The sequence below is a fragment of the Panthera uncia genome, assembly GCF_023721935.1.
Source record: "Panthera uncia isolate 11264 chromosome C1 unlocalized genomic scaffold, Puncia_PCG_1.0 HiC_scaffold_3, whole genome shotgun sequence".
Lineage (NCBI taxonomy): Eukaryota > Metazoa > Chordata > Mammalia > Carnivora > Felidae > Panthera > Panthera uncia.
Genome location: NW_026057584.1, coordinates 55,393,930 through 55,411,097, shown reverse-complemented (window position 1 = coordinate 55,411,097; position 17,168 = coordinate 55,393,930). Strand labels below are relative to the sequence as shown.

Here is a 17,168-nt window from a genome sequence, read left to right as displayed (position 1 = left end):
TGGCCTGCATTTAGAGATCTAGGTCTTAAGAGAGCCATGTATCTGATTAATAATTATTTTACCCATTTATATGCTATTATTATAGTGAGTTATAGTCATAAACACCTTTGTAAAATTAACTATAATTTGACTAGATTTTATTTATAATTGGGATATATAGCAATTTAAGATGAAGGTTTAAAGAAAATGTCCTTCTGGCTATCTCTCATCCCTGTTCCACATTCTCATTGCTGTATCTAGGAACATGCTCTAAGGTAGGCTCTACCCTCTCCATCTTGACTATATCTTTTGTCTCCTTCCACCCTTGTCTCCTTTCCGCCGCCAAAGTGATTCTTTGGAAAGACAGATCTGTTCCTGCTTCTCAGCTATCTATAACCTTTTTGATTTCTCACTACCTGTTGAAGCCTTGCCATCTACATATCTTGCCATGGCTCCGTGATCACACAGCTAAACACAGCAAGGGATGTCCAGGACTTTGTACCAGCCATATGGCTTATTGGCAGTGTTTGTACCATACTCCTTAACAAATCACAAGCCTTATTATTAGATGTTAATATTTTAAATTTCATTCCTACCTCTTGACACAACCCTTAGTTCATTATACTGAAATGATTTGTTTTCAGTGTATTGAAGTGATAGGTATCATTGAGTATATTGAAATGATCTGTAGAATTTCCTCTGAAACACTAAATTTTGTCAAATTTAGGGGATGTTTTTTATTCATTTTTATATCCCCTGCACCTGTCATATGACAGGTACTGACATGTTGATTGACTTAATCATCTACTTAGCCAAAGAGGATGAATAAATCTTGGAGAGCACATAGTGTAGTCCTAAGCACAATGTTAATAGCACAATTTATCAAATACTCCTTACAGCTGTCCCTAAAAGTAATATTCTCAGTTTAGAGATGACTCAAAGGCTAGATATTTCAGCCCACAGGTCATATGTGGTAGAGCGGGAGTTGAACCCAAATCTGTCGGACTCCAAGGCCCAAAACTTTTGCCACTGTTTGAGATCATTTCTTTGAAATGTAGATATTTATTAAATAATTTAAATTAAAAAAAATTTTTTTAATGTTTATTTTTGAGAGAGAGAGACACAGAGTGTTGAGCGGGGGATTGGTCAGAGAGGGAGACACAGAATCCAAAACAAGCTCCAGGCTCTGAGCTGTCAGCACAGAGCCCGACGCAGGGCTCAAACTCACAAACTGTGAGATCATGACCTGAGCTGAACGGCCGCTCAACAGACTGAGCCACCAGGCACCCCAGTAATTTAAAATTTTAAAATTAACACTGTAACAACACAGCATTTACTAATCATACTGTTTAGTAAATCTGAAAACTTAGTTCCTTCATTTACTATAAAAAATAAAAACACAGTAGTCAGAATATATTTAGAACGTAATTAATTTGAAAGACAATGTTAATTTAATAAGTAAAAGATAATAATATTCCCTTAGGTTAATACTAATGCTGACCCACTTAAAGTTAGTATCGCTTTTATAATAATTGTTCTTCAGAGCTAATGTGTCAACTCCATATTTGGGATACAGGTGACTAAGTCCCACTAGTGTTAATGGAAATTGTGCAAATGAATTTCCATGTGTTACGAACATTTACCCTTAAGGACTATTCCACATCAGTGTAGTAACATTCGGAGTCCTCATACATGGTGTAAAGATGTGTGGATCAGAAGGATCAATTGTGGATCAATTTCTTGCAAGAACACAACTCACACACTCATACATTTATGTTTATGTATTTCCAGTTGTTTAAGTAGATGAATTCTATTTAGGACAGGAAGTGAATATTTTGATATGTTATTTCTAACTTTATACTTGTTAGAAATGGTATCTCTTAAGGCACTGATTATGTTGGGAAAGCATTTTTTGACAGATTACAGTAAAAGAAAAAAATTTTCCAAACATCTTGCTTGTGATCCAGGTACTCAAAAAGATTTCTGGGTTGATCTCTATCTAATCTGGCCTTCATTTGTCCTTTGTTTTTTGTTTTGTTCAGTTATAACATGGATATCTAACTCTTAATCTCTGGTTAAGACTTATGTTACTTGGTCTTTTATATCACACAGTTTCCTGTTGTAGTCAGTAAAAATGCAATAAGTATTACAGATTCAGAATCTAACTTAAAAAAAAAAAGAATGGGGGGGAAAAAAGACTACATACAAATCATAGTCTTTTCCCCCTAGAAATCTACCCTCTCACCCCCAAAGAAACTAGTTTGCTATTTGCACCAATCTTAAAGAACAGATCTATACTTTAAAAACAAACAAAATCCCCAAATCTTAAAGCTTATTAAAAAAATAAACTTTTTACTTGGAGATAATTTCAGATTTACTAGAGACTTTAAAATTCTTTATAAAAATTCTATATAAATGGTATGCCCCATTTTTCTGAATTGGCCTTATAGCACTAAAGCCAGATGTATCTGACTCTTAAACCTAACAGTCACGGGAGTTAAGAAGTTGCTCTGAAAACAATGAGAAAACAGTAAAAGACTTTCACTCAATTAAACTCAATCCGCAGGCAAAGATGTTAATTTAACAGACTCTGAGACACCGTTTATGTTATTCTGGCAATTTTAACTCTCTGGGTGTGATTAAGGAAGCAATTACTAGTTTTATGCCAAGAATTCTGGAAGAATTAGGAATTAATTAAGAAACAACCTTAAACTTGGCATTGACTCCATATTTGGTTATAGTTCTGAATGGTTTCTGCATAATTAAAAAAAAAAAAAGTAAAACCAGCCACCATTGGGTATTCTTAATGAAATAAAAATTAATGAAGTGATTTTACTATGTATAAACTATACCACTGAAAGATAACCTAAACTATATGTAGTATTAATTACATGTGGTAATTTGAGTTCAAAAAGAAATGAGAGGTTTAATAAACAAATAGTTGTGACTTTTGAAAGAAGATAAAGATGAAAGATGTAAATCTTAATATCAGTATGTTATACATAAAACATAGGAAGATTTTAAAAATTTGGAGTCATGAAACATTCACTTTTTTTAGGATACTAAATTACACTAGCCTCTTAATCTTCTGAAAAACAGAATTTGCTATTAATTTAAAATATGAACTTTTCTCTTCTTAGGTCATGCTCTTAAACCTCAGGTTTCCTCTATTTTTACATCATTTTTGGATGGCTTAAAAAAGTTTTATATTACAAAGGTAAGAATTTTTATTAAATGCCAAAACTTTAAATGCTTATGATACTAATTTTGTCTCCTGCCTTCTCACCCTTCACATGTACCTATTATTATCTTTTTTCATGAATGTAAATTTCATAATAATTATTTTTCATGTTGGAATAAATATTTTATTGAGTAAATCAGTTATTCATTTAATTTCGGAAATTTTCATTTTTTCCCCAGATTTGAAGTTTCTAAAAATAACAGTACATTAAACAGTTTCATGCATGTACAATTTTTTATAGTTTGATTTTTTTTATAGTAGATGTCGATATCTAGTGTAATAAGAGTATGGATTTTTTTTTTTAATTTTCACTGAATTCCTTTTCTAAAGGGTTATTTATACCAGCTTACACTCTCATGATACACAGGTGCTGTTTCTTTGTTGCATCCTTGCTATTCATGTAGGAGTTTTGTTTTTATTGTTTCAGATTTACTGAATCCAGGGGGAAAAGTGGTATTTTTAATGTTTCTCATTGAAACTCCAATGAGACTTAATCATTTCCTTGTATTTCCTGGATGTACTTTTTGTGTGAAGTAGTTGAATGTGATTATTTTGCCAGGGGTGGCAGCTTCATGGTATTTTTTTCTTGGTGCTTTGCTGTGTACCCTTTGAATAATGGAATTACTAGATGCCTTTGTTACAAATGTTGTAAATAATTGAGTCAAGTGACTCCCTTTTTTTTAAATTTCGTTTAATATTTATTTATTTATTTTGAGAGAGAGAGAGAGAGAGTGAGTGAGCAAGTGCCGGCACAATCGGGGGAGGGACAGAGAGAGAGGGAGACACAGAATCCAAAGCAGGCTCCAGGCTCTGAGCTATCTGGACCGAGCCCATTGTAGGGCTCAAACTCATGAACTGTGCAATCATGACCTGAGCTGAAGTCGGACACTTAACCTACTGAGCCACCCAGGTGCCCCCAAGTGACTCTTTTTTTAGTAAGAGTTTTTCTTTTTGGTTCAAAAGTTTCAAGTTTTTATATATTTTTCTGTGATTATTTAATCACTTCTTTTTTTTAATGTTTGTTTATTTTGAGAGAGAGAGAGAGGGAGAGAGAGTGAACTCACACATGCGGAGTGGAGGGCGGTTTGCAGAGAGAGGGAGAGACAGAATCCCAAGCAGGCTCCCCGTTGTCTGGATGGTCAGTGCAGAGCTGGATGCAGATCTCATCCCATGAACCGCAAGATCATCACCGGAGCCGAAATCAAGAGTTTAGATGCTTACCTGACTGAGCCACCCAGGCGCCCCTATTTAATTACTTGTAGGCTTAGAAAAGTCTCCCTTTCTCCAGAGCTATAATTGGGACCATTTCTTCTCTCTCTTGGGTTTTTCTTAAGTATGAATTTAAAATTTTTAATCTTTGTTACTATTTGAATTTATTTCAATTTTATGGTGTGAGATGAAGATCTGAATTAAACTTCACTTTCTGCTCCCCCAATTGCTAACCAGTTGTAACAGCACCATTAACTTCCTTACTTTGCTTACAATTGATTTGTCATGTCTAAGACATCTTCTTATATACTTACTCAAGAAGTGGACCCCATTTTAATGTGTCAAATACTGTATGATCTCTTATACATAAAATCTAGAAAAAAAATATTAAAAAACTAAGTTCATAGATACAGAGAACAGACTGGTGATTGCCAGAGACGGGGTGAAGGGTAAGAGAAAAAGGCAAACTGTTTTTGTTTTCAGGGGTGGAGGGGTAGAAGGAGCAGGTGAACTGTTTTTGTTTTTGTTTTTAGTTTAAATAAATTGAATTTTAAAAAAGGTATCACTTTTTTAAAATGAGTTTTTATTCTTGAAAAATTAAGTGGATTTAATTACTATAAATCTACTTGGTTTTTAGAATTTTTCTTGTTACCCATCATTACCTACCTGTTTATCAACATAGAAAAATTTTAAAAACTCTTCACCATTTTAGGAAATCCGTTAAGGTTTCTATCAGAATTGGAATAAATCTGTATATTAATTTGAGCAAGAATTCAGATTTATTTACTTAGTTCAGGCATTCTAGAACATGTTAGACACATTTTCCTAATGAGGTTATATATTTTCTTTTATGATTCTCAGATATTTTCATTTTAATTTTATATGTAAGATCTCCTTTGAAAATGTTATTAAGAAGTTATAGTTGGTATGTAAGAGAAGAAATGGTCCCTGTTAGTTTTTACTTTTATCTACATCCTATATCTTGCTAATTCATTATGTTCTATTATTTTGGTATTTTTATTTGATTCTTTATTGCAGTTATAATTCTTACAAGTTATTTGCTATATTACATATCAATATGTCATTTCTACTGACACCATGGCATACTTTGAAATTAGGTATTTTCTGTAGTTTTGTTTATAAACAACCTGAACAGGTATATTAAACATTCTTTTTGATTGACATGTGAAGTTCCAAAGCTCGATTTTTAGAGTTGGTATGTTTGAGCCCAGGTCAGAAGGACAAAAAGAGCAAAATGTTTTTGATTTACTGTTTTGCAGGAAAAGATTTATCTATCTATCTATCTAAGTATATGTCTTTTTTTTTTTTTTATTTTGTAGTTTAAAGGATTTGATCCAAATCAGTTAACTGTTGCTACATTACTGTTTGAGGGGGACCGTGAGAAGGTTCTTCAACATGAAAAACAAGTGTATGACATTGCTGCAAAATTTGGGTATGGCTCTAAGTTCATAATGCCAAGAGAATGTTAATCGAAAATTCTGGTATCTGTAAGCAGTTGTTAATGCACCCCTAAAGGATTAAATTTGTAGCAATATATGATAGTCAACTTAAAATGTTGTGTTGGTTTACTTCCAAAATTTGCAGAAAATTTGATTGGTATGTTGCTCTTACTTGTGTAAGCATATATATTAGGATATATTAAATATTTTATTACATTTTTCCATTAATTTTATAATATTTGCTTTTGTTATGCTAGAGTAAAATATGAAAAAAATCATAGTCATCTTACTATTTAATGGTAATAGTATATATATATAAAACATGTTATTAGTATGTTTGTGAAAGGAAATTTTTTAAACAAAAGAATTTGATAAATTATCTATACTCCACCCCTTGTCACTTACTGTTTTCTGCTGGTATAAAGAAACAGAAAACATTTCACATATATAACCAACTGAATAATGACTGGGTGGTTTCTGTCTGTCTGCTTGATGGATTATGAGATTGATTGATGAGAACTGTAGTGAAAATGCCATTTATCAGGACTACATTTTTCCCTTCCCTTTTTAAATACGTAAACTAAGTTTCCTGGATACAAGTCGTCGTCGTCGTCGTCTTCTTCTTTTATTATAATTTCAGAGTTTAAAATATGTATGTATGCTTAATCTGAGTTCTTTGTATTTACTTTAGTTTCCCTTTTTTGCTATGTATGAGAACAAATGAGCACTTAATTTGTAGCCTTGTGTTTTAGAATGCCTCACTTTTATATATTTTTCTCACTATGATATTCAGCTCTTTATTTTTAGGATTTTCTGAACTTTGTGTTTAAAGTGCCGAATTCTTAGAAAAAGATCTAATCTTTGGCTTAAGTTTTGATTTACTTTGGTACTGTGTTTGAGTATTGCAAATCAGCCTCTCAGTTTTATTCTTACCTTATTCTGAAATTGGCAAGTCGAATTAGTAAAAGATGAAATTCACTAATCTTTTACTTTTCCTCTCTCAGAGTACCTTTTTTGGGAATTAACTGATTTTTTTAACTAAATTAATTAAGAGTAATTGTGCCATAAAAATTCATTTAATAGCCAGAAGACTTAGATTTCAGGTTAATCTCTGAATTTATTTTTGAAATATACATGTACCTATTTTTTAGTTTCTAAGTTATGTGAAGTATATATATAATTTGATTTTTAAAACATTTTTCTTAAAATCCATGGTATTAGAAATAAGGGGATTTAAATTAAAATCTTTTATATATAAATTAAATCTTTTAATTTCTGTTATAGCCTTAAATATTAGAGGCTGAAACTTTAAAAATTTTTTTATATATTGAAATATTTAATTGGGACTTCAAAATTATTTAGGAGCACTTGTAGGGAAATGGATGCTATAATATTTGAATCACTTTATATGAGGTTAAATTTGCTTAGTTTCACCTCAGTCCCCCCAGGGACCCTTCTTGCCTCCAGCATACACACCAACACATGCATACAGATGCAGAGAAATTCCACTTTGTAGTACCTCTAATTGTAATTAAAATTCAGAGTAGCCAACAAAATCATTACTAGTTAGTAATGTGCTACGTTTCCTCTTGGACTGGGGTAGGATGATGACAAAATGCCTTTTTGTGTGAGGTAAGATGTAATTCTTCAACTGTCTCTTCTTGGACATCACTGTTGATGCCTGGTATATGCTAGACACTTAACTGAACATTTGTTGAAAGAATTAATGAAACTGAATGTCATTCCCTGACATTTTAAATTCTATTTCAAATATGTCTAACTGCTGTGCCACCCTTAAAAGAGCATATTTTAATCTTTAGGTATTTATTAGAGCCATTTTGTCAGTTTTAAGTTGAGCCACTAACTGTCATGAACTCCCTTGTCATGTAATGTAAGTCTTGTTTTTCTCAAGTGATTCCAGACATTTACAACTTAAAAGTAAGAATGAACTTCTTTAAGGTGAATCCAGGTCTTTCTGGATACGGATAGTGAAGCCCCAGAACTCTTGATTTAATTCCAGCAATTTGTTTATACCAAACAAAACTTATATCAAATTCATCCATTAAAAATAGTAAATGAGATACCTATTTAAAGCAGGAGCAAAGCATTAAAACTCAGACTCTGATTGAGGTCTCATTTTTTTTGCTATTGTTATTTGCTACTTACTAGTTATGTTGTAATTATAATTTCTTAATATGCTTTCATCCTGTCTTCCTTCATTTAGATTGCAGAAATCTTCTGTATTGATAATCCAGGCTGTAATTAGATGACTTAGGGCTATTTTGATTTTGATTTGATACTTGGAAATATCTCCATGTAGTTTTCTAGCACTCTTGGTTTTCCTCATGTTTCTCTGTACACACTAGTTCTTGGTTCTAATCACTGAAATATTCAGAAATATTTTTCTTTTCTTTTTTTTTAACTTTTTTTTAATCTTTATTTTTGAGAGAGAGAGAGAGAGCACGAGCATGGGAAGAACAGAGAGAAAGGGAGACACAGAATCCGAAGCTGGCCCCAGGCTCTGAGCTGTCAGCACAGAGCCCAACGTGGGGCTCGAACTCATGAACCGCGAGTCCATGACCTGAACTGAAGTTGGACACTCAACCCGCTGAGCCACCCAGACACCCCTATTTAATTTATTTTTTAAATTTGCATCCAAGTTAGTTAGCATATAGTGCAACAATGATTTCAGGAGTAGATTCCTTAATGCCCCTTACCTATTTAGCCCATCCCCCTCCCATAACCCCTCCAGTAACCCTCTGTTCTCCATATTTAAGAGTCTCTTATGTTTTTGTCCCCCTCCCTGTTTTTATATTATTTTTGCTTCCCTTCCCTTGTGTTCATCTGTTTTGTATCTTAAATTTCTCATATGAGTGTAGTCATACAATATTTGTCTTTTTGTGACTAATTTCACTTAGCATAATACTCTCTAGTTCCATCTACATAGTTGCAAATGGCAGGATTTCATTCTTTTTGATTGCCGAGTAAAACTCCATTGTATAGCTATACCACATCTTCTTTATCCATTCATCCATCGATGGACATTTGGGCTCTTTCCATATTTTGGCTATTGTTGATAGTGCTGCTCTAAACATTGGGGTGCATGTGCCTCTTAAAAACAGCATCCTTGTATCCTTTGGATAAATACCTAGTTGTGCATTTGCTGGGCCATAGGATAGTTCTATTTTTAATTTTTTGAGGAGCCTCCATACAGTTTTCCAGGGTGGCCGCACCAGTTTGCATTCCCGCCAACAGTGCAAGAGAGATCCTCTTTCTCCACATCCTCGCCAATATCTGTTGTTGCCCCAGTCGTTAATGTTAGCCATTCTGACAGGTGTGAGGTGGTATCTCATTGTGGTTTTGATTTGTATTTCCCTGATGATGAGTGAAATTGAGCATTTTTTCTTGTGTCAGTTGGCCATCTGGATGTCTTCTTGGGAGAAGTGTCTATTCATGTCTTTTGCCCATTTCTGCACTAGATGTTTTGTTTTTTGGGTGTTGAGTTGGATAAGTTGTTTATACATTTTGGATACTAACCCTTTATCTGATATGTCATTTGCAGATATCTTCTCCCATTCCGTTGGTTGCCTTTTAGTTTTGCTGATTGTTTTCTTCACCGTGCAGAAATTTTTTATTTTGATGAGGTCCCAATAGTTCATTTTTGCTTTTGTTTCCCCTGCCTCTGGAGACATGCTGAGTAAGAAGTTGCTGTGGCCAAGGTCAAAGAGGATCTCCTTGAGGATTTTGGTGGCTTCCTGTCTGACATTTAGGTCTTTAATCCATTTTGAGTTTATTTTTGTGTATGGTGTAAGAAAGTGGTCCAGGTTCATTTTTCTGCATGTCACTGTCCAGTTTTCCCAGCACCACTTGCTGAAGAGACTGTGTTTATTCCATTGGATATTCTTTACTGCTTTGCCAGAGATTAGTTGGCCATACGTTTGTGTGTCCATTTCTGGGTTCTCTATTCTGTTCCATTGATCTGAGTGTCTGTTTTTGTGCCAGTACCATACGGTCTTGATTATTACAGTTTTGTAATACAGCTTGGAAGTCCGTCAGACATATTTTTCTTACTTACGATGCCACTGGGCCAACCCTTGCTTCCCAATGATTTCTTCTACATAACTAGAAGGAGGAAAGTACCACTGAATTCCTTTCTGCTAAAGTTTCATAAGTTAGTTTAGCTCATGTATTTTATTTTGAATTAGGGCATTATTAATCTATCCTTTATTTTCTGTTCTTTAGTTTTATCCTGTGTTCTACCCCCTCATTAACTCTGAATTGATTGTTTTTAAATAAACTACTCCCAACAGTTTAGGACATTTTTATGCGTCATTTCAGCCATTTTCCTCCTTGTCTTCCACCCCTACGCTAACACTGTTAAATACCTTTGAATACATATGATCCAGTGGAAAATAATAGGCAAATGTTGAGTAATCATACTTCGGTTGTTTATCTATGCTTGCTAGTAATATACTTTAACTTCTCTAAGAGCTAAACAGAATAAACATTCCCTGTCAGCAGTCATGACAGATGTACTGACATTTACCATAGAACTTAAGGTAATGTGTTATTGTTATTTTTAAAGTGTGTGCTTAAGTTGTTTAATGTAATTCAACATGAGAGTGATTAGGTTCACCAGATGGCTCTTTTATATAAAAAGATTGTCTCTCATTCCTCTTTCATTAGTCTTCCCAGCCTTTTCTCATGAAACAGGTTTAAATTTAAGAACCTTGTTAATTGATGTTTGAAATTTGCGACGGGGAGCAGAAAGTAGGGAATCGATGTTGCTACTTTAGCGTAAAGCAGTTTGTAAAGCAGTTTGAATCTTCGTATACCTTTTTGGAGTGGCTACTATGTAATTGGCAACTTAGAAGCATTTAATTTCAATGCCCTACTATTGTTTACATGTTGTATTTTAAGGCAATCCTGTCTAGAAGATGGAGTTCTGAAAGTTAAAAATGTAAGACAGAGAATAAGTGAGAAAGAAGTTACAAAAAGCTAAATTTGCAGGGAAACCTATGATTCAGAAAAGCAAGCCCAGAATGACTTTCCTTCTCCTTTGGGGTTTATTTATTTATTTATTTATTTATTTATTTTTTATTATTATTTTAATGTTTATTTATTTCTGAGACCGAGAAAGACAGAGCATGAGTTGGGGAGGGGCAGAGAGAGAGCGAGACACAGAATCCGAAGTAGGCTCCAGGCTCTGAGCTCTCAGCACAGAGCCTGACGTGGGGCTCGAACTCACAAACCATGAGATCATGACCTGACCCGAAGTCGGTCGCTCAACTGACTGAGCCACCCAGGCGCCCCTGGGGTTTATGAATTTAGAATGGACATCAATTTCTTCCGGTTTGGGATAAGAAAATGCATGTTTCTGTGTGGTTTGTCACACTGAATTCCAAAGTGGAACTGATCCTCCTGACCCCTTTGCTCCACCCCTCCCTGCTCCAAGAGATTCTAGAAGAGTATCTAAAGAAAAATGGCTTGACCTTGAACTGCAAGAAGGACTTTTTCTCATCCAATATAAAAGAAGCCTACTAAAGGTTCATATCTGTTATTTCTCACCAAATATCCGCTTAGAATGCACCTTCTCAAGGATTCCAAGCGCAGGTTTCTTGCACCATTTGCTAGTCTTCACTCTCTTTCTACCACTAGGCCCAGAATGAATTGTTCCTATTTCCCAGCTCAGTAGTGCTTTTTCTTTCTTGGACTCAGTATATGACTGCTTCGTGTCTATGTGAGGTATAGGCTCAGATATTTTCCTCCCCGTGCTTGCCACAGCAATTTTCTGACTAGTTGCCTTTTTGTTTTGGAACTTTGACTTCCTACCTCTCACCTCAAATCCATTTGTATCCAACCCAGAATTATATTGTTGCTTCTTACTTTTCACTCGCAACTGCTTGACCTAGGTTCTGTCTTCTTTGCTCATTAACATTCTACTAATACGAACAATCCCTCGTTTCATCTCTTTGCACCCCATCTGCAAGTGGTTCTAGACTAGAGCCGCTTCCATCAAGTGTTTGCCACTTCTCTGGGTGATACTGATTCGTGTGTATGCAGCTATAAGGATATCTGATTTGGCCTATACATCCTAGCCTACAGTTGCCTTACATTATTTGTATAGCACAAGGGCACATCTATGTTGTTCACTTACTATGTTTACTTACTGCCAAATCCAAGCAAAACTTCAGGGGAAGGAAGAACTTCACCATAGGTGTTAACCGAAGTAATAAGAAAAATGATTTTTCCGGAAGAGGTGTAACTAACAGAGGCTCAAGACCCGAGTCTTGGGCAACACCATGGTTAAGGGTTCAGCATACTGAGACGAAGGAGGAGCAATTAGGGTACTGAGGGGAGAGGCATGGAAGTTAACCATCCATTATGACCCAAGAAAGTCACAGTTTTCTATCTGGTTTTATTGAGGGATTTTTTTTTTTTGGTAGATACTTTGGGAGTTTGTGGTAAGTTTTCTTTAGTTGACTAAGAATAGTTAAAATTTAATTTCTGCCTGATGATGAGAACAAGCAAAATTAAAAGCTCTTTACTGGGGGCACCTGGGTGGCTCAGTCGGTTAAGCGTCTGACTTCAGCTCAGGTCATGATCTCGCAGTCCGTGAATTCGAGCCCCGCGTCGGACTCTGTGCTGACCGCTCAGAGCCTGGAGTCTGTTTCAGATTCTGTGTCTCCCTCTCTCTCTGACCCTCCCCCGTTCATGCTCTGTCTCTCTCTGTCTCAAAAATAAACGTTAAAAAAATTTTTTTTAAAAAGCTCTTTACTGAAGGTAGTAAAATCAATAATCATTTTTAGTCTTTTAACATAAGAATGACTTTCACAAAGCAAAGTGCTTGGACTGAATTATATGTTATATGGGATTAGTTCTAATTAGATCACCAAATATAATTTCTGTGGATAAAACTACTTTCAAATTGAAATGGATAGTTGATGTGTTCATAGTAATAAAACCTTACCTGTTTGTCTGGTACTTATCTGTATGCTGCTTCATAAACTTTAATATTTCTGTGTAAGTATGTTTTGTCATACTTTTCATATTTTCATAAAATAAACAGTGTGTCTAATACTTCATATACTATGTACCCAGGTATTCAGAAAACTTCTTGGTATTTGGAAGATATAGTCAATCATTATACGTCTTTAAATATGAATAGGGCTATAGTAACACATGAATATATGGATAAAATATATGAATAAAATAAGTATTTTAAGTATCTTGTTATGCTTGTAAAGATTATTAAAGTTTACTTAAGCTTGTTTCTCATGGCTAATTCTCTGTACTTTTGTCAATGTTGGTAGAAGTAGTTGAGTTCATGAGTCAGTTTTGTTAGTTTGATGGATGCAAGTTTGAAATTAATGACCAAACTGAAATATTAAAAGTATCTTTAGGTTTTTGTTCTCCAATTTATTCTTTTGACAACTCTTTGATATATTTCTGATAAATTAGATTACAATAAAAATGAGATGCAGTATAATATTTGTTAATCTGTTAAACAGTTACCTTGAGGTGTTATATTAGTTTGGTTATTTTTGTATATTTTTCATAAATACGTATGAAATATATTAACAGTTTGTTCTTTAATTACAGTGGGTTGGCAATCGGAGAAGATAATGGACAGAGAGGTTATTTGCTGACCTATGTCATTGCGTATATTCGAGTAAGTTATCTCATATTTCCTTGTCAGTTTATATTGCAAATAATCCTTTTTCTTACTTTGAATGAATAAAATTATTTTCTTAAGTTTTAACCTAGTATGATGTAGCACATCATTTGACATGAATGTAGGACTAGCTACAAACCTTCAGAATCCCAATTAAATCTTCCATATATTGCTTTTGAGGAATTTGAAGATTATATAGATCATTCTCCTCTTTAAAAGAATGGTGATTTTCTCTATCTGGAAGTTGAATATGCCATTCCTAACATTGCTTGGTTAGAATCGAGCTGTCTTATTTAGCACCATTTCTCACTTGGTTCATAATCAAGTTTTAAATATGTATAATCTTTCTTTAACTCATTAAAAATTGGTATTTAACTTGATTCTAAGTAGTAGTTGGTTCACTGGTGATGATTACTATGTAGAATTAAAGAAATAATTTGTCTGTATTTGGGCTCTAAAATTTTTCTAATTCCACATTTTCTACTTGTGAGAAACTTTATTAGTCCAAGAGTCTACTATACTTGTTGATATGAAAGTATTCTTTCAAAAGTTTATTTACTTATTTTGTTTTTCTACTTTGGCTGTAATAAACTCAGGTTTCTTAGTTGTTTTCTGCTATTGTTAGGGTTATATTTTTTAAATATTGCTTGTTTATGTAATTTGAAAGGTCTTATTTTAAAACATGAGTTCTCAGATATCCTATTGAGAATTTGACTTTCCCAAATACTGCATTTTCTAATTTTTCACTTGGAAATTGTTCTGAAGGAAATACTTACATAAATTTATATAAAACTTGTTTTTACTTCTCTAGAAAGCTTAAATTGTATTCTTATTTCAAAACTAATTTTAGGTAAGATCTAAATTTTAGGTTGCAGTGAATTTGAAGCATATGCATTTTTCTGGGCACTCCATTCCCCCACGCTGATAAGGGAAATTACATTTATTGCTTGTTTGCTATGTTAAAAATTGTAATTAAGAGATTTACAGATCATGAAAAGTAATAGATGATTTTAGGTCTTATAATAATGTTTACCTCCATAGACTGTTACTACCCCAGGGTCTCCCATAGTAAGCATTTTGGTTATCCACAAGTTTTTGTTTGTTGAGCATTTTCTAAGTATATTGACCATTTTCCCATATTACTAAATTCAGAATTCTAGAAAATGATGTGTAACTGTAACAAATACAGCTTACACACTGTTAAAACTGAATCAGAAGCAGTATTGAGATGGGAGGGATTGTTTTATTGTTTATTTTCCCAGTGCTTAATACCTTTGTCACCACATATGTGTTTACTGCGTAAATGAATGCACAAGAAAAAAAGCGACACATTTTAGATCAGTAATTTGGGGATTTTTCCTGCCAACCAGTGGTAGAGTTGAAGTGAATCATTTTACTAGAAGTGAAAACTTAACATTTATTGATTTTTCTGCTTATAAAATATTCTTTCTATCTTTGCATCTCTGGTGGCTTATGAATTGCTCTTTCCAGTTTTGATATTAAAACAGAATTGTATTCTGGGTATTATAAGTTACTTATCATATAAGCATTATATCTTATGTGTTATAAAACATATTTTCCTAGCAGAAGTGCTTCCAGATATCCTATCTTATTTAGTTACTACAAAGAGAGGCACTATATTTTCTAATTTGTTTTTTAAAGAAAAGTTGATTTCAGGAAAGGGAGATCTACCTTCTTCCTTTAGTCTCCCCTGCTCCTACTTTCCTGCTGCCCTGGTCCTTCCATCCTGATGACCACTTTTGAGTGTTGTTTAATTTACTATTTAGGCTCCAAAAAAAATCTGTTCTGCTAGTATCCTCTACATGTACATAGACAGATCTCAGAGGCTCCATTCCTTGGAGAAATATTTGAGTTCCTGCCATGTATCAGGCACACTGCCTGGTGCCAGGGGTACAAAAGAGAACAAGACAAAGTTCCTGTCCTCCTGGAGGTTGTAGCTCACACTCAGGGCCACTTTCCATTGCTTTTATGGGGTGGAGAGTAAAGAACAGTGGAGGTTAAATTAGAAACATGTGATATTAACAATTATGTGAAATACTAACAATATGACAGTATTCTTGATTCTTCTGCATCTGTTGTAATTTCTTGATTTTTGTGTCTTTTTTTTAATAGGACTTGGGTTTGGAATACTATGTATTAGGAGAGTCTTTTGAGACTTCTGCTCCTTGGGACAGGTAAAATATAATAAAATGTCTCATATTATGCTATAGGAGTTGTTGAAATAATATATCTTTGCACAAATATACAAATTTTAAAAATTTTATAAAGAAACATTGAAACAAGGTGATCACTTTTATTTATATTAACACCTTCATCAGAATGTCATATTTGCCAGCTTTTTTTTTTTTATTTAGACAGATTTGTCCATGTCCCATAGAAGGAAGGTGTTATTGAAGTCTATATTTTAAAGAATCTTAGTGAGCACTTAAGTGTCAGTCTATAGTTTTATTAGCTTTGATTTAAATTCTTAAGTGCTTAATATGCTTGAAGGTTCTCTAGAACATCCCCCAAAATTATAAAACCAGTGTTAAACTTCTTTTGTAATATATGATTTAGCTTTTGATTTTGGATGGTTACTATTAAGCAAGATCTTAACTTGCATTTAAGAGATTTCTAAAAGAAATCCAACTTAAGATATTATGTATAGTTTCTATTTTTATGTTATGCACATACACATATACACAAATGTTGGTATACAAATATTGGTTAGGGAATTAATAATAAAAACCGATGAGGAAATGTGAAGTGGTTTTATTAAAAATGGACTTGGGGCGCCTGGGTGGCTCAGTCGGTTAAGTGGCCGACTTCGGCTCAGGTCGTGATCTCACGGTCCGTGAGTTCGAGCCCCGCGTCGGGCTCTGTGCTGACAGCTCGGAGCCTGGAGCCTGTTTCGGATTCTGTGTCTCCCTCTCTCTGACCCTCCCCCGTTCATGCTCTGTCTCTCTCTCTGTCTCAAAAATAAATAAACGTTAAAAAAAAAAATTAAAAAAAAAAATGGACTCATGAGGGGCGCCTGGGTGGCTCAGTCGGTTACGCATCCGACTTTAGCTCAGGGCGTGATCTTGCGGTCCCTGAGTTCGAGCCCCGCGTTGGGCTCTGTGCTGACAGCTCAGAGCCTGGAGCCTGTTTCAGATTCTGTGTCTCCCTCTCTTTGACCCTCCCCCATTCGTGCTCTGTCTCTCTCTCTGTCTCAAAAATAAATAAACGTTAAAAAAAAATTTTTTTTTAAATGGACTCATGAGTTAACTCAGTAATAAAAACTGTTAAGATTGTTAGTACATTTTTATTCTAGTATGCCTTACATTTTATGTTTTCTTTATAAAATTTACAAATTAAATCAATAATAAAGTACATGACAAATTCCCATGAATCTACCTTTTAGATATTACATATCTTAACATTTTTGTTCTACCCTAACTCTTTTTTTCCCTTCCCCAGAGGACTTTTTACTTTCTGCATTCATTCTTTGTCTACTATGGGTTATGACTTTTGGTGCATTGATGTTCATATTCCATGCATTGTAAAACAACAGTTTATAGTATCAATCTGTTATTCACAATTTTTGGTAACTAAATTTTAACAA

At 34.1% G+C, this 17,168-nt stretch overlaps 1 protein-coding gene across 6 annotated transcripts in view; it reads left to right on the top strand.

The window, feature by feature from the left end:
• The window catches only part of AGPS (alkylglycerone phosphate synthase), a 218,573-nt gene that overhangs the window by 100,451 nt on the left and 100,954 nt on the right, over window positions 1–17,168 (top strand). For all 6 annotated transcript variants that reach the window (XR_007454460.1, XR_007454457.1, XR_007454456.1 and 3 more), the window contains exons 13-16: window positions 3,120–3,196; window positions 5,770–5,882; window positions 13,492–13,561; window positions 15,698–15,759. Coding sequence is in view for 1 of the 6 variants with exons in the window: in XM_049615961.1 (XP_049471918.1) it covers window positions 3,120–3,196; window positions 5,770–5,882; window positions 13,492–13,561; window positions 15,698–15,759 (322 nt within the window). In the remaining 5 variants the exon portion in view is untranslated. The remainder of the gene's footprint in view (window positions 1–3,119; window positions 3,197–5,769; window positions 5,883–13,491; window positions 13,562–15,697; window positions 15,760–17,168) is intronic.